The following is a 22,975-nucleotide window of genomic DNA, read 5'->3' as shown; positions in this document are numbered from 1 at the left end:
AGGAGATTGCCCGCTCACTCAACCCCAAGAAAGCTCCAGGGGACGACAACATTCCAAACATGGCTGCAGCTGCGGCAATTCTTGCTTTTCCTGCCGTTTTTGCCAAAAGCTATAAGCAGTTACTGGAGGCAGGCACTTTCCCCGACGCATGGAAGCGGCAGCAACTGGTGCTGCTTACCAAGTCGGGGAAACCACCTGGGGAGCCCTCGTCATACCGGCCCATTTGCTTGCTGAGTGTGCTGGGAAAAATTTTGGAGCGGTTGATTCAGCGGAGGCTGACAACCCACCTAGAGTCAACGGGGGGACTTTCGGACGCCCAATACGGTTTCCGTAAAGGGCGTTCGACCGTAGATGCCATCACTCGGGTGATGGATAACGGGAAAGTCGTTTTTGGGAAGGACCACGGAACAGGTCAGCGCGTTAGCAACGGCTAACCTGGAGAGGATCGAGCGGTGGTTGCAAGGAGTCGGTTTGGAACTTGCCCACCAAAAGACCGGATTCATGATCTTTTGTACCCATCATGTCCCGCAGCTCGCAGAGCTACAAGCGGGCGGTCACTCGATCCAATCCACGGAAACGCTGAAATACCTGGGAGTGGACCTATGCCGCAAACAGCACCACAGCCGGCATCTGGAGAGGGTGGTCAATAAGGCTTCACGGATTACGAATGCCTTGACCTGCCTGATGCCGAATAAGCGTGGTCCTAAGAGCCGCAGTAGGAGACAGCTCGTAAACGTCGGCAACAGTATCATCCGATACGGAGTTGCCACCTGGGGGCGATGGGTCCTCGACAAGGAGACCCATCGCAAATCGGTCCAAAGGGCGCATCGATCGGGGGCTCTCCGAGTCGCCAGCGCCTTCCAGACCGTTTCATATGACGCCGCTTGCGTTGTCGCCAACACCACCCCGTTAGTCCTTCTTATGCAGGAGGATATCCGCTGCCACGACGAAAAGGTAGCGAGTGGTGGCGTTCAATCGGACATCCGGAAGCGGCAACGGGAGGAAACGATGAGGCGCTGGCAGGACCAGTGGACAACGGGTGCAGGGCAACCAGGGGCACCAGGATTGAAGACGAGGAGACTGATCCCAGACATTAATCTCTGGGTCAGCCGCAAGCATGGGGAAGTCGACTTTTTCCTCACCCAGCTCCTCACGGGGCACGGGTTCTTGCGCTCCTATTTCGTCGAGAAAGGCATCCTGGATGGCTCGCCTAACTGCCCTGAATGTGGGGACGCCGTGGAAGACGTTGAACACGTGCTGTTCCACTGTCCACGGTTCGATCGGATCCGGTACGAGATGCAGCAGCGGTGCCATTCCCGAGTAACAATGGATAACATTGTCTCGGAAATGTGTGCCCGCAGCAATACGTGGGAGGCCGTCCGCGCCGCCGCCAGGACAATCTTCTCCACTCTCCAAGCGAGATGGGATGTTGAGCGTTCACCAACGGCAAGGCGACGCAGGCGGGCCAGACGGCGGGCGAGGAACGCAAATGGCGGTCCTTCAGGCCCTGCGGCACGGCAACAACCCGTGCCACAAGGGCCACCGTAAGCTGGAAAGTTACTAATTTTTCTTCTTCTTTTCGTTTCTTTCCAGCTTTCTTTTTTCTCTTTTCTCCTCTATTTTCAGCTTTCTTCTCTCTCTTTCTGTTTTCTTGTTTCCTCTATCCAAATTTCGTTTCAGGACAGCTGCCTTACGTGCTTGGAGTGGTGACCAACGATGCAGACCCCCCATTGCCCACCCGAAGTGTGGGCGATAGGATCACAGGGACCGCGTCGCACCACGGAAAGCAGCGTAATAAGCAGCATCAGCAGACCAGATCGCCGCAGAAGATGCGTCGCGAGCCAGGGTGCAACCGCACACACGACTCCGCATGAAGTAATACGCACCACAGCGTACCGGCCGGGTTGGGTAAGTCGGAGAGGGGGATGGAATATGCTCACTCTTCTTAACGAAAAAAAAAAAAAAAAAAAAAAAAAAAAAAAAAAAAAAAAAAAGGACACACGCGGCTCTTCTGTATCAACCACTTATATTCTAATATAAATAACATATATGCTACAAGACTGTTGTGTGTGTCGGGTCGCGGCCTATGATCGAGTGCCGACCCTCGGTAGCCCGATCGCTCCCGAAGCCCTTAACGGCCATTCGGACGTCGGATGCTGTCAGTTGCACGACAGCATCGAGTCGCGGTTACACTGCACCGTTTCTGTACACAGCAGTAAGGTCGTGCCTGGAGTACTGCTGCCCGATCTGGTGCCCGCTTGGCGTTGGTGACATCAATCGCCTCGAAGCCATTCAACGGAGAATCACCAGGTACGCGGTTCGACTCCTTCCATGGCAATCCCACCATGCTCGGCCCTCCTACCATCAGCGGTGTCTGCTTCTCGGACTTGAACCACTCTGCTCTCCACGCAAAAACGCCCAATGTTTTTTTTTTTATATTCCGGCTCCTTAACTGAGAGATCGATTCCCCGGCATTACTAGCCAGCATCAATTTGTTCGCTCCCTGTCAGATTCTTAGATCTAATTTCCATCTCCGTGTTACGCGTACCCGCAACAACTATAGCCTGGGACACCCTATTATACGTATGTCCCTCGAGTTCAATGAAGTGTTAGATTTGTTCGATTTTAGTATGTCTTCTTACGTTCAAGGAGAAATTGCGTCTACGTCACATTTAATGATGGCTTATAACTAGAGGTTTATTTATATGCTCCCGAATTTAATTATAAGTTTGCCGATTAGACACGATGGTCCGTCGGTTATATATATGAAATAAATAAATAAAGGCTTCGCACACCGTTGATGTTGAGATGGCCCATCCTTTGATGCCATAGTTCCAAGCTGCCTGTAGAAGAAACTGTCATCTTCTTTACGTTCGTCTAGCTTGAACAGATCGTTGTCATGGCTACCAGTAGCAATGATATCGCCGTTTCGGCTAACCACTTCGCATCCTTCATTCGTGAACGTAACGGAGTAGCCTTTTTTCACAATCTGATTCACCGATAAAAGGTTCACTGATAGATTCGGTATTAGCTGCACCTCATCAACGGGAATTTCACCTTTTTGACATGAAGGCTTCAAAACGCAGGATCCCTTCGCGGTGATTTGCATGTTCTTCCCGTTGGCTGCTACCACAGTTCCACTGGATGTTTTCGCATGCATCAAAAAATCGCTATTGTTCGTCATGTGGACACTTGCTCCGGAATCGAAATACCATTTTCCGTATTCCTTCGATCCACACGTAGAAAGCACTACTCATAACGAATCGTTTCCTTTCGTGCTGTAGCAATCCTTCGCTATATGACCAAATATCGAACATTTTCGACATTTCGGACCCTTAGCTGTATTCCATTTTGTAGTTTTTTTTTTTTTTTGTAGTTACCAGCATTAACGTGCTTCGTTCTTGCCGCAAAGGCAGGTTCAACTGATGTGGGAGGAACCTCTTGTAGAAGTTTCGTTTTAATGATGTCCCCAGTGTTGACAATACCGGAGTTTTCAAGGGCCATTATCATTGGGCGATACTGTTCTGTTAATCCAGTCAGTAATTGATTTCCGACCCACTCCTCTGAAATCGGGAAACCAATTCCATTCAGTTGATGCGCCGTTGATACAATACGATTAACATAATCCGACATAGAATCGCATGATTCTAGATCTGTCTTGATTAGTTTATGCAACAATCCGACTCGTCTTGTGAGGCCAGAGTTTTCGAAAGCCTTTTCTAGTTTGGACCAAACTTCTCTCGCTGTTGTCGCTTCCTTCACGTGAACGTAGTCCACTGGTTCAAGAAGTAAGATGATTTTCGCTCGTGCCTTTCGATCCTTTGCTGTATCGACGGATTCGTAGCTTCCATCGTCGTTCTTCTTCGGCTTTACTGCACACCAGAGATCTTCGAGTTCCAGGAACGTCTGCACGGCAAACTTCCATGTTTCCCAATTTTCTCTCCCGATGAGTCGTTCTATGCCAGGAAGATTAGATGTTGTAATGCTACTACCTGCAGCGCTTGAGGATCCAGTAGAGTTCGGGTTCATCTTAAAACTTCTTCGGAATAACGGCGAAAAGATTCTGCTTCAATCACTGTACGCTTCTGGGTCCTGGGCCCATAACCTATTGGAAGTAGTCCAGTCAACCAGCTTGGAGTACGGTTAGAAACAGAATGAAATGTATTTCATACAAAAACTTATAGCTACATAAATTCATAGGTGACTATAATTAAATTACTCATAACCCAAATACGGATAGTAAGCCCAATTCCAATACTCTTGATAGACCGTGGTTTACAAATGCTTTTGTTTTGTATAAAGCACATGCTGTCGATATTCTGCCAACATATTTTTTAACTACTTGGATTATTAGTGGTTTATATTTTGTTTTGGATATTTTAAACGTTTTGTTATTTAAAACAATACAATAGTTCTCAAATATCAAACTAAGTTCGAGTCATCAACTGTATTCAGCGTTTGCAATATGTGTATGTGACAATGTAAAGCAAAGGTGTACATGGCTTTCACTTGTTAGAAAAACTTTGGCACCTTTTTTTTCTAGCGTATGAATACCAACGTCTAGAGTATGACGCAATGATCCCCTTGATCAGCCTTGCTATTGGGCCGAAGGTAGATATATAGATATAGATAGAATATAGATATAGAATATAGATGTGTGCCAAAATGTTTCCAACAAGTAAAAACCCCTGTAAAAACGGTGTACAGTGGCGCCATCTCGATTTCCGACACCTAAAATCACGATTCATAAGTGATAGTGAACCATAAGTGTCCCTTTAAAACAAGATTCCATATGAAATATATCGTAAATATTGCAAACATGACTTATGATCGCGGTTTGTTCGAGGCCGCCCCTTAGTGCATTGAAGTCAATGATTGTTGGAGCCCCATGATCCCGGAAACTCCGTTTGATTCCAGAGAACTCCGGATGATTCCGAATGATTCTGGACGGCTCAGGATAATGCTGATAATTCCGAAGTCGGTTCAGAAATTTTCGGAGTCGGATAGAAGTGGACTGCGGATTTTTGCCAACTTTACCCCCGTCACTAGCGTAGTTTGCACATAATGTATTTTTATTACCAAATGTACCCATTCGGCAGCCAAATCTCCACAATAGTGATACATCGACCCACCCCATCGAACCACCCATAAGCGAGCAGAAATCGTTCGGTACGACCCATAACGGTAAGTAGCTTCAGTAGCTGCAAAGATTGCGGTAAGTGCAGGAAATAATAAGTGACTTTGATCTCGTTGGTGCAGCGAGTTCTGGTCGAGTCGGGCCAACCTGGATTCAGTCCGACCCGAAGCTGCAAAAAAATCAAGTCGACTAAAATCACCAGTATCAGTGTAATAAAGCATAACAGACCATTTGTTCAGGTATTTAGTCTACTTTGACGCTGCCCACCTGAAATCATGCACCCAAGAAACATAGTCGCTTATGCTTTCTCACACCTGCCATGAGCCATTGTTCACAAATAGCTATTTAATTTTAAAATGCACTTCCCAACTTTTCGGATTTCCTTAAACACGTAATTAAAACAATTTGGACAAAGTGCAGTTATTTTTTAGAACTCCGTTTAGGCGAAAAACACAAGCAAAAATGTATGTCATATTGTTTTATACGCATTTCTATGTCTTACAGATTACTTTGGAAATGATTAAATAATCGGTATGCATTTTTTTTATTATCAAAAGCGTAGTTATCTATCTGCTTTGCTCTTCTGCGTCATGTTTGATAAATAGAACAATTTCTTCCAAAATATCAGATTCCCGCTCTTTTTTATTCATCCCCTATCATTCTCTCCCTGTTTCTCGAAATGTCTCTTTTTTTTATATTTGTTTTCTTTTCAACAGAATCATTCCTATCTTGAGATTATTTTTGCTTGTTCTCGTTCAATTTCCGAAAGATAATTTTTAAATTAATGGGAACCGTTTATTTGCATTTATTTTTTTTATTTTCCTGCGGATATAGTTTTACTTGTAGCTTGTTAGCATTTCAAACTACAACAAAGTGTTTAGTGCTTACTTAAGCATAATAAAACCACAATCGCTCATTAGAAGTATCTTCTACCTGAAAAAAAACATGATTATGAAGATTATCCATCCACGCCTAATCAATCGATCTGTGCTGATCTGAAAAGCGTGTGGACCAAATGGATGTTGTCGTGCAATTAACGTGTTTAAAAGTTTTGTTTCTTGCTTGAAATTTGATGCATAAATTTCAACATTTTTAAAAATAGTACTCATTGACAATTCATTATGGAGAAATAATGAGACAAGTGGAGAGAACGAGAGAGGATGATACAAAAAGAAACTAATAGAAATTGATGTGGTTTTCGAAATTATTTGAAATACAAAACGAAAAGAAAAACAAAACTATAAAACACTAGTAACATGAATAAGCGACCACTGAGATGTTGGACTGAAGGTCCATCAGCTTTTGGGAATGGAAAATTGCTGCACCTTCTTCAGCGTACTGTTAACTGCTAAGTATTCTGTCACTTTGCTTAATGTTTAAACCGGCTATTATAAATCGTTCTGTTATATTAGCATTTAAAATGTGCAGTGTCAGCGCGCAACACCAATTATTTGTGCACACGTTTGTTGTGATCATCATTATCATCTTTGCTGTTGCCGCTCTTCTGGCGCTTGTTATCGTCCGATACACCGAGCACTTTCGACTGTTTCACCAAATCCAATGCCTGCCAGAAAGGAACATCGTAAACGTTTACGCGTTTACACGAAGAAACTTGACCGATTAGATATTGTTGTTTAATATTGGATTAGTTTAGATGGTGATTTGATTGGGTTAGTTTTGGTGTGTTGTTATAACTACTGTTTGCCTATTTGCGTACCTCTTTCTTGCTTCGTAGAGCACAATCTTCCAACGTGTCTGCGGCTTCGTACTTGCCCTGTCTTCTATATAGAGCACCGAGATTTTTCAAGGTCGTAGTAACGGTGGGCGAGTCCACCTTCGCGGCCTTATGCCATCCACCATATTCGCCGTACGGTGTATTTTCTCGATTCTTCAGTTTGTTCTCCTCGCGCTCTTCGGCCACCTGCCATATTGGTTTGTTTTCACCATTAATTGCACCAAATTCCCGCTCGTGTGCTCGCGTTAGCACCTCTTTGTATAGCATTTCTGCTTCCTTGTATTTGCCTTGTTTCAAGTAGCAACTGGCAAGATTGTTGAGAGTTTTCGCGACATTCGGATCATCTCCACCTAGCTTCATCTCGTAAATTTCCAAGGCTCGCTTGTAATACATTTCCACTTCTTCATACTTTGCCTGGAAAATGGAAAGTTAAGGTATAATATACACCACACATTGGAGGAATCAAAATCTTAACCGATAAATAACAGCACATACCTGGTTCTGGCAAAGCAGTGCTAAGTTGTTCAATTGCTTGGCCACGTCGGGATGCGATTTGCCGAGCACATTCTCACGAATTTCTAGCGCTCGTTTGCAAAGCGGTTCCGCATCTTTGTATTTGCCCCGTTTACCATACAAAACGGCTAAATTGTTTAACGTAGCAGCTACGGCCGGATGATTTTCCCCAAGAGTTTTCTCGCGAATCGTAAGAGCATCGTTCAGTAGATTGGCTGCCTCCTTATACTTGTTCTAAAGAGTGATAAACAAGATAAGACAATATTGAATAGAACAGCAATGTAAAGATAATTAATAACAATATAAAATGTACGATTAAACGTCTAAAAAAGGATATCTATTCAAATTTGGTGCAATGCACGCAATTTTAGTCCTTAAATTTTTATATCATAAACTAAATTTTGGAACAATCCGAGACAAAAGGAAACTAAATAAAAGTGTACTAAGTGCTACAAACAATATCACTCAAATGATAATAAACACAGCAAAACCAATTTTGCAGTGACTGTCTCTTGACAAAAGTAACAAAACATAATTCAACCTCGTACGTATCATTTAAAGTTTACCTGATCTCTGTAAACTAACGCCAAAATGTTCAACATTGTGGCCACATCTGGATGATCATGCCCACTTGTTTTCTCGAGATCTTCCAGTGCTTGCTTACACAACGGTACGGCCACTTCGTACCGTCCCTGCGATGCGTACTGTATCACCAGATTGTGTAGCGTTCGCAATCTGGCCGGTATTTCGTAGCCTGCATTTGCATGATTAGCAAATTGATTCGGTGGCGTTGGTGACATGTTGTTGCGTTCTTCGGCTTCATCCTCCGGAAACAGTTCCACCACCGGATCGGTGCGAGACTTTTCCAAATTATCTTCATTTTCTTGTATTTCATCGTATTTTTTCACTGACGCCATAAACTCTAGATGTTTCTTCTCTTCTTCCAACTGTGCAACGCTTTGTTCCGATGCCTGCAGCTTTTGCTGCGTGATGGCCAGCTCGTCACGCAACCATACATTTTCCTGACACAGCCGTTTCACTTGCGTTCGTAATTTTTGCTTTTCGGCTTCGATGTTTTGCAGATGAGCAAACAGCATCACGATGACCTAAGTAAAAATGTAAGTGTAATAAAGGAAATACCATAAAAGGGTAAAGAGCAGTGTATTAGAGTACTTACTTGCGCTTCGCTAAGACCGAGCTCGATATTCTCCATATTTTTCTTTACGATTTCCATTTTATCTGGATCGGTTTTGCTGCCCTCCGCTAAGTTATTCATTAGTGTGACATGCTCCACGCGGAGTGCTTCTAGGCCCTGCATTACCGTTTTGGTATTCGAGACAATCTCTTCCTGAGCCATTTGTGTCATTGTGAATGTTTACTGGTGTTGCTATTGTTCAAGTAAAACTGAAACGACACGATAGCAGGAGCTTTGTTAATTTTTGTGTGTTATTAATATTTTCCTGCATGGAATCTGGGCGCTGCAGGTGACGTATTGGAGTGACATCATCAAAACATGGATAAGCAAAGTATGCGATGAAACGATCAATAGAGCAAACGTAAAGCAAACCGTGAAATCCGAACTGTACAGTTGCATCGTTCCAGTTCATTCTATGCTCCGCACACATCGATGTTACCTGCCAGCGACGCTATAGAAATATCATGTACCGTTACAGCTCACAGACTTTCGTCGATCTTTTCAATGCTTCAAGTTTCACGAAAAGACAAAAGCAAAATACTTTCTCTACATGAGGTAAATTGCATCCAGGAAAAAGCGACTGTATTTTCATGAGCTCCTTACGGGGGTGGAAACTGGCTTACTGTAAGTGGATTTCTTTATTTTCTAGAGCTTTTTTGTCACGTCGTCGACAATTCGTACCTTCTCAAATCGTTGCAGACAGTGGCTAAGTTGTGTTTGCACAATGTGATTCGATGGTCCGCGATAGCTACTTAGCACTTTTTGGACCGAAGATTTTACAAAATATGATTCCGTCAAGAAATCAATAAACACACGAGAGATAGACGAAAAACTAATTTTCTTTCACTAAACAGCACCTACACAACCACATTAGTTTGCATGCACACTCACACACACACACACACACACACGCACCTACATGTACATATATAAACACCCATACACTTGTCGTTTAACGAGGGATGTACATATATTGCAATGAACTTGTACGATGATTTTTATAACATTTAGGTCGGTCGTGCGTTGATTCACGTCAATAAACTAATGAAAATTGTACTTTCTTCAACAATACCGCACCTGTCGATAATCACAACTGAAAGCTATATGATCGATGATGGAAATAGCAGGACAGGGCAAACAAAACTGCACACTGTAATCATTATGCGGCCAAAATTATGCGTTTGTTTGACGTATTGTAACACCGTATTCAAAAAACGTATCCATTTGAAAGCAAAATAATAATGTTACTGAAATAAAAATATCAATATTCTATTCTAATCAAATGAAAGAATTTTAGCTTCTTTAATTTGAATAAAATACTGAAACTCAGGTTACGTTAGCGAACACTGTTTTTACACGACAGGATTTTTGCGAAAGTCGCATGCGAAACATCGGCTTCAGTCTTTCAATTTGATGGTGGTTTTAACCGCTCTAGGGTAACTGTACCAGTTTTCGGCACGCTAGTGCAGCAGTTTCACAAAAACTGGTCACAAATAAACATTTTTTATTATTTTTCATGAAAGTGATGTTATTCTGGTTGATAAACTATCATACTATGTTACACTATTTTTTATTTGCCGGTTCAAAGCCCTTTTTCATAAATATTCGTGAAAATGCAAACATTGATTTTGCTCCTATTTTCGGCAGTTTGTTCCTATTTTCGGCAGGCTGTGTTCCTATTTTCGGCAGCGCGAATACGTGTCAGAAAATGTTTTTAACAATGTAAATATGTACAAAATTTTTAAAGCAACTTAACACTCTTACTTTCCTAAGATTGGTGTTAAAAAGCACTTTAATTATTAATTAAATGTTGCTTATTTTGGTCCGTTTTGACAGCCATTTTGATGCGACGTTTAAACAGAGCAGCCATTGACAGTTTGATGGTTATAGCGTACGGTGCGAATTGGCTTACAAATATTTATTTTTTTCTTAAGTTAGTGCATTGTTTGTCGTAAAATTGGCGATATTTGGTACAAGAAAGGTCATATTATGTGTCTACATACGCATTGTAGTGTTCTGATCAATTTTAAAAGGAATATTCAGCCAAATTCAAAGTGTGTTATTGTTCCGAGTTTCGGCAGCAGCCCACAACATTGAGCTGTCAAAAATGAACATTACTGGGTACCTATTTTCGGCAGCATTTAAAGTGAAAAATAACCTGTTTATCGTGATTTTAAAATTCCGAACAAGTTAGAATAAATTAAATAAGCATAAAATCTTTAATATACACCACTTTTTCATTGTTTTACTGTTCTGATTCTCTTAATCACAAAACCTGCCGAACCATTGGCTGACAGCAAAGCTGCCGAAAAAAAGCACAATTTAATTGATATTTTGAAAAATACGTAATGAAATGGTGTGAAACTTCGTATGTGAATATCAAATAATTACACTTTCACTATAAAATTATGTTTTATGAAATTTTGTACCACTTTTGTGCAGAATTTCACGTTTTTAGCTACCCTGCCGAAAATAGGTACACTGCCGAAAACTGGTACAGTTACCCTATTAATTATCTGATACGAATCGAACTGAAAATACCATGTTTTAGGTTTTGAATGATGTTTTAAATAAACAAAAGAAAATTTATAGTTCATGTGAAAATTATTGAGTCAACCCCAAGGACCGTAAAGATATCAGGTCAAGTTATAAGCCCGTTTTGACAGCTAGGTGGAAGAAGAATCGACGAAGAAAACTGACAGTTAGTTTTCCGCGTTTGGCGAACGCTTCAAGTTCTCGAAGGAAAATTTCCTTTTTAAATCACGGGCTGTGTTCTAATAAACTAAAATATTCACCTAAATTGATCTCCACCAAATATTGACCATGCAAAACGTAAACAATCCATCAATACATATACAGTCATTATCCGATATACGCTATCGTACGGGACCGAGCGCAATAGCGTATCTCGAGTTTTCGCGTATAGCGGATTTGTATGGAAAAATAGTTTACACTACCAGTTCGAGGGTTGAAAAATATCGCCACAGAGTTTTGCATTGAAGTTTTTTGTAGTAAAACAGGTATCTTTTGCACAAATCCAATGCAAAATGCAAAAAGAACATTAAAGAAATCCAAAAAGAGCATAAAATATTTCAAAGTAATAAAATATTTGCAAAAAACACATGGAGCTGTCAAATTTAGAGCAATCACGTACTGCGAATTCGCGTACATCGAGTATCGCGTACTGCGGATAATTGCTGTACAAGCGGAAAACCATCTGTCAAAATCGGAGCCCTGGGGGGGGGGGATCGCCAAAAGCGCTATAACTACACCTCATTATACATTCCACCTTGGTCAACCCAGTAAAGTCTGTTAGGCAGCGGTAATCGCTACTGCGGGCGTGCGGGCGTGCGTGCGGAAAAATCAAAATTGTTTGATTCTGACGCATGCGGTTGCGGGCTGTCACCCGCTGCGGGTGTCAAATTCCATACATTTTCAGAAAACGCACGCACGCCCGCATCAGCGATTACCGCTGCCTTAACAATAATGATCAACATAAAAATTTATATATCTGGGGGGCTCCCTGATTAAAAAAAGTAAGATACAAAGTATTATAGCATTTCAAAGAATTAGTTTTTAGATTCGATTTTAGATTTTTTTAGCGAAAATTATTTTTTTCCAAAAAAAAATTGTTTGTGGCTAATTTTTTTGAGTTCATACATAATCTTGTATGTACCTTGGCCGTGGTGAATAAAGTGGTGATTAAAGTCTCTGAACGATCTATGACAACAATGACAGCCAGCAAGCCGCCCGGGAGCTGTCACTCGATTCATGACTTCCGCTGAACGACACTTCCTAGTTCTTTTTGTTGGTGTTTGCGAAAGTGATGGTACGCACGAAGAAGGTATCTATCAAGAAATGTTAAAAAACTACAAAAAACTGGTGGCACGGGTGCGATTTTGGTTTGCAAAAGTTGTGTATGGCTTATTGTGATAAAGCGTGCTGACCAAACCGTGCGCTGGACATCGAACGTGCAGTATAATGTGATAGTTAATGACACTTTCCCGTCTTGTTGCATGTGAATCTTTTCAGCCAATTTTAATTGACGGACGTGGACACTTGCTTGGTCGACTGGCCTCGGTCGTCGCTAAGCAGATCCTGTCTGGTAACTCAGTGGTCGTGGTGCGCTGCGAGGGCCTTCAGCTGTCGGGCCATTTCTTCCGCAACAAGATCAAGTTCTTGGCCTACCTGCGGAAAAGATGTAACGTCAACCCGGCACGCGGTCCATTCCATTTCCGCGCTCCGAGCCGTATGTTGTGGAAGGCCATCCGTGGTATGTATATTTGCTACCGGCAGTGATTGTGTTGTGGCTGTAGCAGCCTCAGAGGTTTTTCATTTAATTTTAATGTATTCCAGGAATGGTCCCCCACAAGACCAAGCGCGGTGCGAATGCGCTACGCCGCTTGAAGGTGTATGAGGGCATTCCTCCGCCATATGATAAGATGAAGCGAGTGTGCGTTCCGATCGCCCTGCGTCAGCTGTGCTTGCGCCCAGACCGAAAGGTAAGTCAAGCAAGTGATGAAAACAAAAGGAAAGATTATTTTAGTGTATTGTGTAGCTGCACACTGAAGCGTTGGTGTTTTTCGATCAGGATATTTAAAGAAATAGGATTATCAATGTTATTATGTTATGTCTCCAAGCTTTCTGAAGTACCGAAGTACGTAAATAACTGATTTAAGTTTGCTAACATTGTGCTTTTCTTAACATTTCTTCACAGTACTGTACGGTCGATCGCGTTGCTCATGAAGTCGGCTGGAAGTACCGAGACGTCGTGAACAACCTGGAAGCCAAGCGCAAGATCAAGGCTCGCATTGCTTACATGCACAAGAAGAAGCTGAAGGTAAAATGATCTAATCCATTGATGAAAATTGCTGAAGTCTGAAGTGAATCAAACTAATTATAATATTTCTTGCAAATATCTACAGAAAATCACATGGAGTGCCCGTGCTGTTGTGGCCAAGAAGATTGAGTCGCAGAATGCTGTATTGAAGCAGTATGGTTATCTCACATCGGAATTCGAGAAGAAGTACAGCAAACCAGTGGTGAACGCCGTTCCGCCGAAGCTTGGCAAGCGCAAGCGCAAGGAACTATACGTTGCCGCCAAGGCCGCCCGTAAGGAAGCGAAATACGCCGCCAGGGCTGCAGCCAAGGCGAAAAAGGCAACCACGGCCACCAAGGCTCCGGCAAAGGCGAAGGCAAAGGCTTAATCTTATTAAATCGGAAGAAGTTTTGCCTTGATGGAGGAACAATTTGGTGTGGTGATGGTGTTAGATGAAGAGCTTCAAATTCAACATCAATGGTTCTTCAAGATGTTATCACCAAGGCTGCGTTGCACAAGATTGCCACCATCAGAATCGTTGTAAACCAATGCAGTTTAATGTGAAGGAAGAAAAAATACAAACATACGCGATATGTGTACGCGAAGAAACTTATAATACCCATTGTTGTGTTTGATGGTAGCAATTTATCCGAAATTAATTGTTATTTTAAGCAATATTAAGGCTACAATAATATTGTCTCGGAGAAATAATAACTTATAACTCTATTGTATGTTATCGACTTACGTGACCTGTTTCTTTTTAGCAAAATTAACGGATTTCACCTATGTCTTTTGGTTAGCATCAGTTGCGTGCTTGCAGAAGATACGTAGTTCTTAAAAAATAACGCTTGCAAATTAACTTAAATATAAATCATTATTATCTATTCCTCATAAGTATCACAGGTGTTGTAGAAATGATAATGTCTATCTCCGGAAAATATAGACTGCGTTACTCTGGAAAAGAACGTTCATTCTTGCACTTATATTAATCAACACAGTATGAAAGCTGCCACTGATAGGCTTTTTTGTAATAGAGTCAAATGTGGCTGAATAATAAAAAAAGATTGTAATAAGCTTTGCGTTGATTGATCCTGATCCTGTAGTTAAACATACACCGTGTACAATTTATACGATTAACACTATCAATGGTTGGAATTAAAATAATAGCATAGCATAATCAAAATCTATCTGATTTACTTCATTGCAGTAGAACGTCGATTATCCGGGCAGCTCTGGACGGTTGCCGGTTAATCGATCGGCCAAGAAATGTCAAATTCATATAAAAATTATAAATTCATTAGCTTTATGATTAATTCACATTGAATTAATCGATTATTCGTTAGTATAATATTATGTTAATCAATAATTATAGGTTTAGCAACTGTTCATGAACAAAAATTTATTTCGAAAATACCACTAGACACCACAGCTGCAAAAAAATTGGTTGACTACTTGACTATCGCTGCAAATTTTCGCCGCATGTTTGAGCAGCTGTGACATATACGCACACGGTTAAGCCGCCGCACGGTTAACCCGCCACCGGATAATCGACGTTCTACTGTATTAAATATTTTTATATTTCTCATAAGGTTATATAAACTAAAAATAAAAAAAATCATGTCACAGATTCTGTTTGTTCTACTGTTTCCATACATGGAATGAATGTGACAGCAAACGTAAGTCAAGAACAGTCATGTTGCCGAAGATGGACGCAAAGATCTAGCAGAAGGAGAAGTAAACGTGCCGGAGCCAGAAGTATTTCGTGTGATCTGGACTATTTGCAAAAGAGTGAATACTAAAGATCACTTCTTTCTAATCTAGAGTACAGCATAAGGGCGCTTAGTGTACATTAGTGAAATTCTATAGCTCGTACAGAGCCTTGTAGTAGCGGAAGTTACAAGTGTGCGTCAATAAGAATTAACTGCAAAGTTCCTAACTTAAGTTAGTCCGAAAATGGCTTCCATGATTGAATGTGAGGAAGAGCTTGCGTGTTTGGTGAGGTGTTATTTGGTGTGTCTGATTTATGTGTTCATCCCTATTTACACCATTGATTTCCTCCTATTTTTCAGACACGTGAAACAGTGCTGGAACAGGATCAATTAGAAAGCACTTTATTATGGTTTCTATCGCAGAACTTTCTCAAGTCCGCAATAACAAAATTTGTTTCGGTTGGTGAGTTATAATTGCCCTTCATGCCAATTTCATAAATAACATCAGTAATAAGGCCAAATGATAAACGTTCCAATAGGAGATGTTGCGCTCCTGAAGACGATGGATTCTGATTCGTTAGCATCGAAGGACAATTTACTAATGGCAGACGCTTTGGCACCATGGAAGGTGAGCAATTCGGAAAATTTGTTAAAAGCACGTAATCAAGTTTCGACCAACGCCATGGAATTGAATAGATTGCACGCTCAGATGGTAAGTATAACATGTTATTTCTTTTCGAATATGAGAAAACTAGCTATTTTTGTTTTGTTTTTTAGCGATCTGGGCATCTTGATAAGGAGTTGGATAAATGTCGCACTCAAATTCGTGAATTGCGTTCGAAAAAACATTCCATGCAATATGATTTGAATGCTAAACAACAGCGGGTGAACGCAGAAGAACTAGAAATGTCTGGCTTGATAGACGTTTTGAAGGAGATTTTACGAGACACTGAGTAAGTACAACTTTCATAACTGAGATTTGGTTATTATAATCCTCCACCTGTGTTATATTTCATTTCTTATACAGAACTACTATTCAGTGTCACGAACAAGAGCTAGAAAAGGCGGAAAATAGTTTTGATGATAACTATGATTCTTCGTTGTTTAGTCAATTATGTGAGTAACATAACATATTTAATTCATTTTTTATTTAAGTTTCGCGTTACGAAACATGTTAACAACTGGTATGGAATTTCGATGTATAAACGATGTGCGCAACATTTTCTCAATTTTACTTTTTTCCATTATAACATTTTCATATCATTTTAGAAATCGTTAACAGTTAGCTTGGCCCTTACAATCGTTTAAGCCCATGGCAACAAGAACTTTTTCTCAATCTCTATTCAGCACACGATAAGGGGACACTACACCATTTTGAAAACAACGGGGATTAGTGAAAATTTTGATTGAACTTTAGTTAGAATATTATGGTATTATCTCTTGCTGCTTTTGATATGTATGAAATTAAATGATCTGTATGTTATAGTATGAATTGAAGCAAATGCATTCCTAGAAGAAAAATGAAAGTGATTTGTTTGTATCTATTCTATGATTATGTAAAGTTTTTACTACACTGTAATAATGTCGCCGTATTTGTAATAGTTGCAATGGATTATTTTTCTAGAACAGGGAATCCCAAAACTTCTAAAATGTTTTTTTCCGACATTATTCATACTGGCGTCATTCAATTGCTTATTGATAGTTTATGGTTTATTGTTTTCTTTCTACGCTATCATACCACCTTAACGAGAACCTACCTCACTTCCTCTGTACTTGCTGATAGCCCTAACGGACTTTACGGACTGAGTCGTCCGATTCTATGCGTATCTCCATCCCACCGGAACCTAGCAAGCTTGATAAGCTGCATGACAGTGCGATTGCCATACCGTACGTTTAGCTCGCCGTTTTAGCGTCTTCTTCATTGTCCTTCCACAGATACAGGGCCAAAAGATCGGAAGTGTTCCTCTCGACTGTGGCTAAGAGGATTTGGTCAGATTTGGCGAGCTTCGATGTCTCAGGGGCGTATGTGAGTACCGGTACTATATAGGTACTATATAGTCCCGGTTTCGTCCATCGCGACAGGTCGTTTGAGGAAACTGCTTTCTCAAGCTATAGAATTGCCGGTTGGCATCCAGCATGATTTCGTATCAGCTTCCATGTTGTGTTCGATGCTGACCTTTGACCCGAGATAGGTGAGTTATTAGACGAGTTCAAAACTGCGTTCACCTACCTGTACGTCACCTCTACATACAGTCAGTCCAAAAAGTATTCGTCTAGCTGAATATTTTTCAGAAAAAGGCATATTGTGGCCACACTAGGCATGGGACGGTAAAAGTAATGATGAGGTTCGATAGAAAAACTATCAATTAACATGTTTGGCGAGAAATTAAACATTTTAGTGGTTTTATAACAAAAATACACTTAAAAACTAAAAAAACACATTGAATGGGCGCTCAAAAAGTATTCGTCTATTTGGGTGTTTTTAGATATTCTGAAGTGAAAGTTTTCAAATTAATATTTAGTTGGATACCCTTTCGCCTTTAAGACCGCCCTGATCCTCCGTGGCATAGATGCGACCAGTTTCGCCGTGACGGAGGGTGTTATTTTATCCCATTCTTCCACCAAAGCTCGTTTGAGTTCTTGTTTGTTCGAAATAGGCCGTTTTCGTAATGCATCGTCCAATATCTTCCACAAATGCTCGATTGGATTAAGGTCCGGACTTTGAGGTGGGGAATTCAACTGTTTCGGGACATTATAAAGCAACCATAGCCTGGTATTCAAGGCTGTATGCTTTGGATCATTATCCTGTTGGAAAATGTATGAGGAATGTAGTCCTAATTTGTCCACACTGCTCTTCAAATTATTTTTCAATATTTGTATGTAGGCCAGATGATCCATTATACCATCGATAATGTGGAGTTTTCCAACACCTGCTGCACTCATGCATCCCCAAACCCCATCCCCAAATATGTTAAATTTACTTTCGTCAGTAAATAGCACATTGTCACAGAAGTCATCCAGCTTCATTTGATGAATATTTGCAAAATCAAACATCTTTTTACGGTTAACAGTGTTAACCCAAAAATTTTACGAGCAAACCGGCCGTTATACCCATACTTTTTCAAAGTATTACGCACCGTGTTGTTACAAACTATAGTGCCCCTTCTCTCCAACTCATTTGCTAACTTGGGGGCACTGATTCTTGGATTTTTTTTCACTCCACGCACCTAGAATCGGTCATCTTGTAGCGATAACGCTCGAGGACGACCACTTCGAGGCTTGTTTTCGAATGTTTTATGGACGGAGAAGCGATCTATAATTGTTTGAATAGTAGAACGAGGTCTTCCCACAAGCCTTGCTATCTGATATGCTGACTTGCATTGATTATGTAAGGACACAATTTGCTTCCGTTCTTGAAAAGTTGTCTCTGTACCTTTTTGACCCATGACGTAAGTTTACTGGACACATCGGGGACAATTTCGTTCATGGTATACTGGGCATTTTTCGAGGATTGGTTGATTTATGCTATGGTAAAAACATGCCATGATTTTTAAGGCACGTCATTACTTATGGTGGTCAATATTCACATAGACGAATACTTTTTGAGCGCCCATTCAATGTGTTTTTTTAGTTTTAGTTTAAGTTTTTTAGTTTTTTGTTATAAAACCACTAAAATGTTTAATTTCTCGCAAAACATGTTAATTGATAGTTTTTCTATCGAGCCTCATCATTACTTTTACCGTTTCATGCCTAGTGTGGCTACAATATGCCTTTTTCTGAAAAATATTCAGCTAGACGAATACTTTTTGGACCGACTGTAAGTCTGGATATATTAGTCGAACTGCTAATTGTGCCACCAAACAACACAACAGACAGCTTCGAGTCTCGCATGACCTTTACTAACACCTAGTTGAAGCCCATTCCTCTAGTGCAGACCGTTGGTCGTACGAAAGATCCTGAAAGTTTTTCATCCACATTTACCGAGTGTGTTTCCATTGTGCATATGTCAAGCCTCACAAGGACGATCGCAGGATTGATTATCATGCTGTAAGTAAACCACTAAGTCATTGCTAATTGTTATGAACTGCTCTTTGCACTTATTATTTTATTCACACATATTAAAACAACATAATAAATAATAATAAAAACGTACAACACTTTAAAACGTACAATTGCGGTGGCCGCGCACCAGCCGCACCGAGCGCCCCTGCCGAGAGCTCCTGCTCGATCGGCTCGCTAACACACTCCGCTCGGCGCTCGGCACACACTAAGCCTTGCGCGCTTAGTGTGTGCGACAGAGTGCGTGTACACACTGTCGTCCCCCTGGACGTTGACCGGTGGCAGCGCAACTGCCACGGCAAGTCCAGGGGTCGGCACGGCTGCCCACAACACTAATCCAGCCCGTGAGTGTCTTATGACATGCTTAGACCGTCTACCAGTTGTTGCGCTTAACACTCTGGGCGCTGGCATTTTGCATTAGCTTTCTGCGGAGAAGACAGTACAAGATAAGAGAGCGATGAGAGCGTTTCATTGGCTTAAGCCCATGGCTTAAGTAATTACGATCGTCCACTCTCTTTCCGATCCTCACGTACGATGCCGCTTCTGCAATATGCGCTCTCTCTTTCTTCCCGCTGCAATACGCTCTGCTGAGAGTTGCTGAGAGACCAATCGCAAAGAAGGAGAGTGAACAAAGCTGTGATTCCAAACAGAGTCACACAGCGCCCAGAGTGTTAATAGAAATCTTATCAACGACTACCGGTCCTCCCATGCCCATGCGATGAGAATGAATAATTTCAAATGCATATGATTTGAAGGGGCGAAAGGCTGCTGACTTTTGCGAGAAAAAAAACTAACATACAATCTTAATAATGTGCAATTCAATAAAACAATTCAGGGTGTAAATAGACAGAGAAATGCTTGCGCTTGGTATGCTGACAATTAACGGTTGTAGAAAATACTCTAAATTATTGGTACTCTATTCTATATAAAAAAATTAAAATCGCATCCGACTTATTTAATTCTAAACAAATCAGCATATAATATAATATAGGGTTTCGAATCATATAATGGACTACTTGATCTACTCGGTGGAATTTTTCAAAGGGTTAGGGGATGTTTGCAATGTTGCTATGGAGGTTTGCAAGCATATAGGGGAATATGTCAAACGCTTAGGAGAAGTGTACAAAACAGCTATGGAGTTTTACATCCAACTATGGAGCGCTCGGTTGTAGCGCTGTAGAAATTAAACTAGCGCTGTAGATTAAACACATGTTTCTGGTATTGTCATGTAACATAACAATTAATTTTAAATTGAATTTGCTATTTAAACATTCTTCTGTGCTACATTCTCCACTCTACTATTTCTTCTTTGCGGCAACATTTTTCCTCATATTTAAACATGAATATTTAAATAATGTTCATCAGAGTTCTCCTACCTAGTAATCAAATTACCCCGTTCTTTAATCACACGCGTTAAATTTAGAACCAATTAAGAGCCAGCATGAAATTCCAGAAAATAGTAAAGACTATGTCAAACGATTTCTTCTAAAACTTTGACAATACCCTCAAGAATCATTACTGTTAAATACGTATGAAAATGTTGATGATGTAAAGAAATAGTAGAATAGGGTGTTAGATATTACGGATAGGACGTAGTGAAAATTTAGTCCGAATAAATATTATTACGGATTAACCACTATTTCCTTATAATGATCCTAAAACATGTGTTTAATCACCCCAAACATTTAAATCATCACGCGGTGCTTTTTTTTTAAATTGAGATTAATTTCTACAACGCTACAACCGAGCGCTCCATAGCTGGATGCAAATCTCCATAGCTGTTTTGTACACTTCTCCTAAGCATGTGATATATTCCCCTATATGCTTGCAAACCTCCATAGCAACGTTGCATACATCCCCTAACCATTTGAAACATTCCACCGAGTGGATCAAGTAGTCCATTATTTGATTCGAAACCTTGTAATATTGTCCTATTAGATGGTCTTATTGGACCGTTTCAACACAGTATATATTACTTAAACCAACTGTCAATGTTTAATAAAATCGTGTCATTTGGATCACGAAATACAGTCAGTCCAAAAAGTATTCGTCTAGCTGAATATTTTGCAGAAAAACGCGAATTATGGCCGCAATAGGCATGGGGTGGAAAAAGTAATGATGAAGTTTGATAAAGGGACCATCAATACACACGTTTTGCTAAAAAATAAACATTTAAATAGTGCAATAGCAATCAAAATACATAAAAAACTAAAAAAGTCGTTTAAGGGTGGCGAAAAAAGTATTCGTCCATCAGACCTTTGGCGTAATATGCGTATGAAAACAAAGGTTATGGAATCAAAAAATGTCCTGATCTTGTTTCTTATTGAATTTATAACTATTGGTGACCACTTGCACAACGCAAGAACTCATTTGAACCTTAAAAAAGGCGTATTTTTTATCCACTCATCCTACAAGACTTGTTCCAATTATTCTCTGGTAGAAATATTGCATTTCCGGACTACGTGACCAAGTTCAATTGAAAAAATGGCAACCGATACCATTTTGAGAGTCTACTAAATCATTTTCATCAGTTTGGTTTCAGCTGGTTTGGTATTTCGAGCAAATGACAATGCTCTGTATGTTCTCCAGCTCGACTGTTCTTGAAACATGTAATACATTTTTAAGTAAAATTTTTCAGAACTGGGACTTAAAGTACTTAAAACCTGTATTAATATGTTTCCCCATCTCGTCTCCTATCATTTTGAATCATTTTTCTAGCTCACCTTTCCTCACTGAGTCCTAGTATCATGACACCATGGTGCTACTGGTTACACGAGAGTTTGTTGCTGCATCTTAGTAGACTGTTTTCGCTATGGTACATGTCGGCCGTGTGACCTTGGCGATTTAAACATGTTTTAATATGTTAGTAGAGCCTAATTTGGAATAAATTCCTGAATTATTTGATGCACCTTAACAGATTTGGCCACTTTATGTGTATGGTATTATTCAAACAAAATATGTTTGTAATAACTCACTCATTCAAGCTATTACATGACCAGCTACGATGGAATGCAGCATAACCCATAAACCAAATGTGACCCATCTCTTTTCCTGATCTTATTGGCCATCACAAAATGCACTGATTCCTTGGTAAAATTTGATTTTTTGGACATTAAACCACTGCTTTCGTTAGATTAACCGTCAAGGATGGCTGCTTACATGGCAGTTTGTCATTCAATTAGTGTCAGAAAAATGGCCTAACTCTGATCAAATGAAGGAACGAGGCCTCCCACACATTTTGTAACCTTCAAAAATGGGTAGGATAGGTTATGCATAAGTCAAAGATACGATTTTCGCTATCATGCTCCAATCATTTAACTCTCCCGCCTTTAGTGCCTCTCTGACCGCTTGAAGTGCAATTGAAACAACATAAATGCATTAATATGAAAGGAAGTCACCAGTAGATTGATAATAATAAATTTAATTCACGTCTACGTAGTGTTTGTACAGCGTAAATAATTAAAAAGCTAGATGGACGAATACTTTTTGCGCGCCCCTTAAACGACTTTTTTTAGTTTTTTATGTATTTTGGTTGCTATTGCACTATTTAAATGTTTATTTTTTAGTAAAACGTGTGTATTGATGGTCCCTTTATCAAACCTCATCATTACTTTTATCGCCCCATACGTATTGCGGCCATAATTCGCCCTTTTCTGTAAAATATTCAGCTAGACGAATACTTTTTGGACTGACTGTATGTACTCAAAACTGTAAATGTTCATGCATCTGCAACCATATTGCATTGAGCTTTCAGGTGTTCAGTGGAGTGGACACCATACGCGGTTACACGAATGTAGCCGTTTAGTTT

General features: G+C 40.5%; 4 protein-coding genes and 1 long non-coding RNA gene across 10 annotated transcripts; 3 read left to right on the top strand and 2 right to left on the bottom strand.

The window, feature by feature from the left end:
* Positions 1–3,287: 3,287 nt before the first annotated feature.
* LOC121597172 lies at positions 3,288–4,137 on the bottom strand. Its single transcript, XM_041922751.1, has one exon. It carries the CDS (start codon positions 4,027–4,029, stop codon positions 3,295–3,297), a length of 735 nt encoding a protein of 244 aa, XP_041778685.1. The 5' UTR covers positions 4,030–4,137; the 3' UTR covers positions 3,288–3,294.
* Positions 4,138–5,614: 1,477 nt separating this feature from the next.
* Positions 5,615–9,718, bottom strand: LOC121596838 (kinesin light chain-like). Of its 3 annotated transcripts, none has more exons than XM_041922131.1 (6): positions 9,262–9,718; positions 8,563–8,789; positions 7,952–8,491; positions 7,368–7,619; positions 6,855–7,286; positions 5,615–6,701 (listed from the first exon to the last, which is right to left on the bottom strand). In XM_041922131.1, the coding sequence occupies exons 2-6, from the start codon at positions 8,749–8,751 to the stop codon at positions 6,585–6,587; spliced, it is 1,530 nt and encodes a 509-aa protein (XP_041778065.1). In that variant the 5' UTR covers positions 8,752–8,789; positions 9,262–9,718; the 3' UTR covers positions 5,615–6,584. The 3 variants fall into 3 exon arrangements, with proteins under 3 accessions (XP_041778065.1, XP_041778067.1, XP_041778066.1); XM_041922133.1 differs by lacking the exon at positions 9,262–9,718 and adding an exon at positions 9,020–9,248; XM_041922132.1 differs by lacking the exon at positions 9,262–9,718 and adding an exon at positions 9,051–9,248.
* Positions 8,726–9,514, top strand: LOC121596839. Its single transcript, XR_006005328.1, has 2 exons — positions 8,726–9,135; positions 9,230–9,514. It is a non-coding gene; the product is annotated as an uncharacterized LOC121596839 (long non-coding RNA).
* Positions 9,719–12,308: 2,590 nt separating the features above from the next.
* LOC121597342 (60S ribosomal protein L13a-like) lies at positions 12,309–14,012 on the top strand. Its single transcript, XM_041923041.1, has 5 exons — positions 12,309–12,424; positions 12,613–12,853; positions 12,937–13,082; positions 13,298–13,420; positions 13,506–14,012. Exons 1-5 carry the CDS (start codon positions 12,407–12,409, stop codon positions 13,785–13,787), a joined length of 810 nt encoding a protein of 269 aa, XP_041778975.1. The 5' UTR covers positions 12,309–12,406; the 3' UTR covers positions 13,788–14,012.
* A 982-nt stretch (positions 14,013–14,994) lies between these two features.
* LOC121597637 lies at positions 14,995–17,178 on the top strand. 4 transcript variants are annotated; one of them, XM_041923528.1, is made up of 7 exons: positions 14,995–15,154; positions 15,221–15,394; positions 15,469–15,571; positions 15,624–15,820; positions 15,886–16,061; positions 16,136–16,224; positions 17,044–17,178. In XM_041923528.1, exons 2-7 carry the CDS (start codon positions 15,353–15,355, stop codon positions 17,136–17,138), a joined length of 702 nt encoding a protein of 233 aa, XP_041779462.1. In that variant the 5' UTR covers positions 14,995–15,154; positions 15,221–15,352; the 3' UTR covers positions 17,139–17,178. The 4 variants fall into 4 exon arrangements, with proteins under 4 accessions (XP_041779462.1, XP_041779465.1, XP_041779463.1 ...); XM_041923531.1 differs by having other exon boundaries at positions 14,995–15,399; positions 17,044–17,176; XM_041923529.1 differs by having other exon boundaries at positions 14,995–15,394; positions 15,648–15,820; positions 17,044–17,153.
* The last annotated feature ends 5,797 nt before the right edge of the window (positions 17,179–22,975 follow it).

Source organism: Anopheles merus, chromosome 3R (genome assembly GCF_017562075.2).
Source record: "Anopheles merus strain MAF chromosome 3R, AmerM5.1, whole genome shotgun sequence".
NCBI classification, from domain to species: domain Eukaryota; kingdom Metazoa; phylum Arthropoda; class Insecta; order Diptera; family Culicidae; genus Anopheles; species Anopheles merus.
This window is presented reverse-complemented; position numbering and strand designations above follow the sequence as displayed.

Coding starts and splice junctions, on each gene's coding strand:
- LOC121597172 (XM_041922751.1), bottom strand. CDS start 4,029: ATGAACCCGAACTCTACTGGATCCTCAAGCGCTGCAGGTAGTAGCATT.
- LOC121597637 (XM_041923528.1), top strand. CDS start 15,353: ATGGCTTCCATGATTGAATGTGAGGAAGAGCTTGCGTGTTTG. Junction 15,395..15,468: donor AGGAAGAGCTTGCGTGTTTG/GTGAGGTGTTAT, acceptor CCTATTTTTCAG/ACACGTGAAACAGTGCTGGA. Junction 15,572..15,623: donor AACAAAATTTGTTTCGGTTG/GTGAGTTATAAT, acceptor ATCAGTAATAAG/GCCAAATGATAAACGTTCCA.
- LOC121597342 (XM_041923041.1), top strand. Junction 12,854..12,936: donor GTTGTGGAAGGCCATCCGTG/GTATGTATATTT, acceptor AATGTATTCCAG/GAATGGTCCCCCACAAGACC. Junction 13,083..13,297: donor GCTTGCGCCCAGACCGAAAG/GTAAGTCAAGCA, acceptor ATTTCTTCACAG/TACTGTACGGTCGATCGCGT.
- LOC121596838 (XM_041922131.1), bottom strand. CDS start 8,751: ATGACACAAATGGCTCAGGAAGAGATTGTCTCGAATACCAAAACGGTA. Junction 7,620..7,951: donor CGTTAGTTTACAGAGATCAG/GTAAACTTTAAA, acceptor ATCACTCTTTAG/AACAAGTATAAGGAGGCAGC. Junction 7,287..7,367: donor CACTGCTTTGCCAGAACCAG/GTATGTGCTGTT, acceptor TCCATTTTCCAG/GCAAAGTATGAAGAAGTGGA.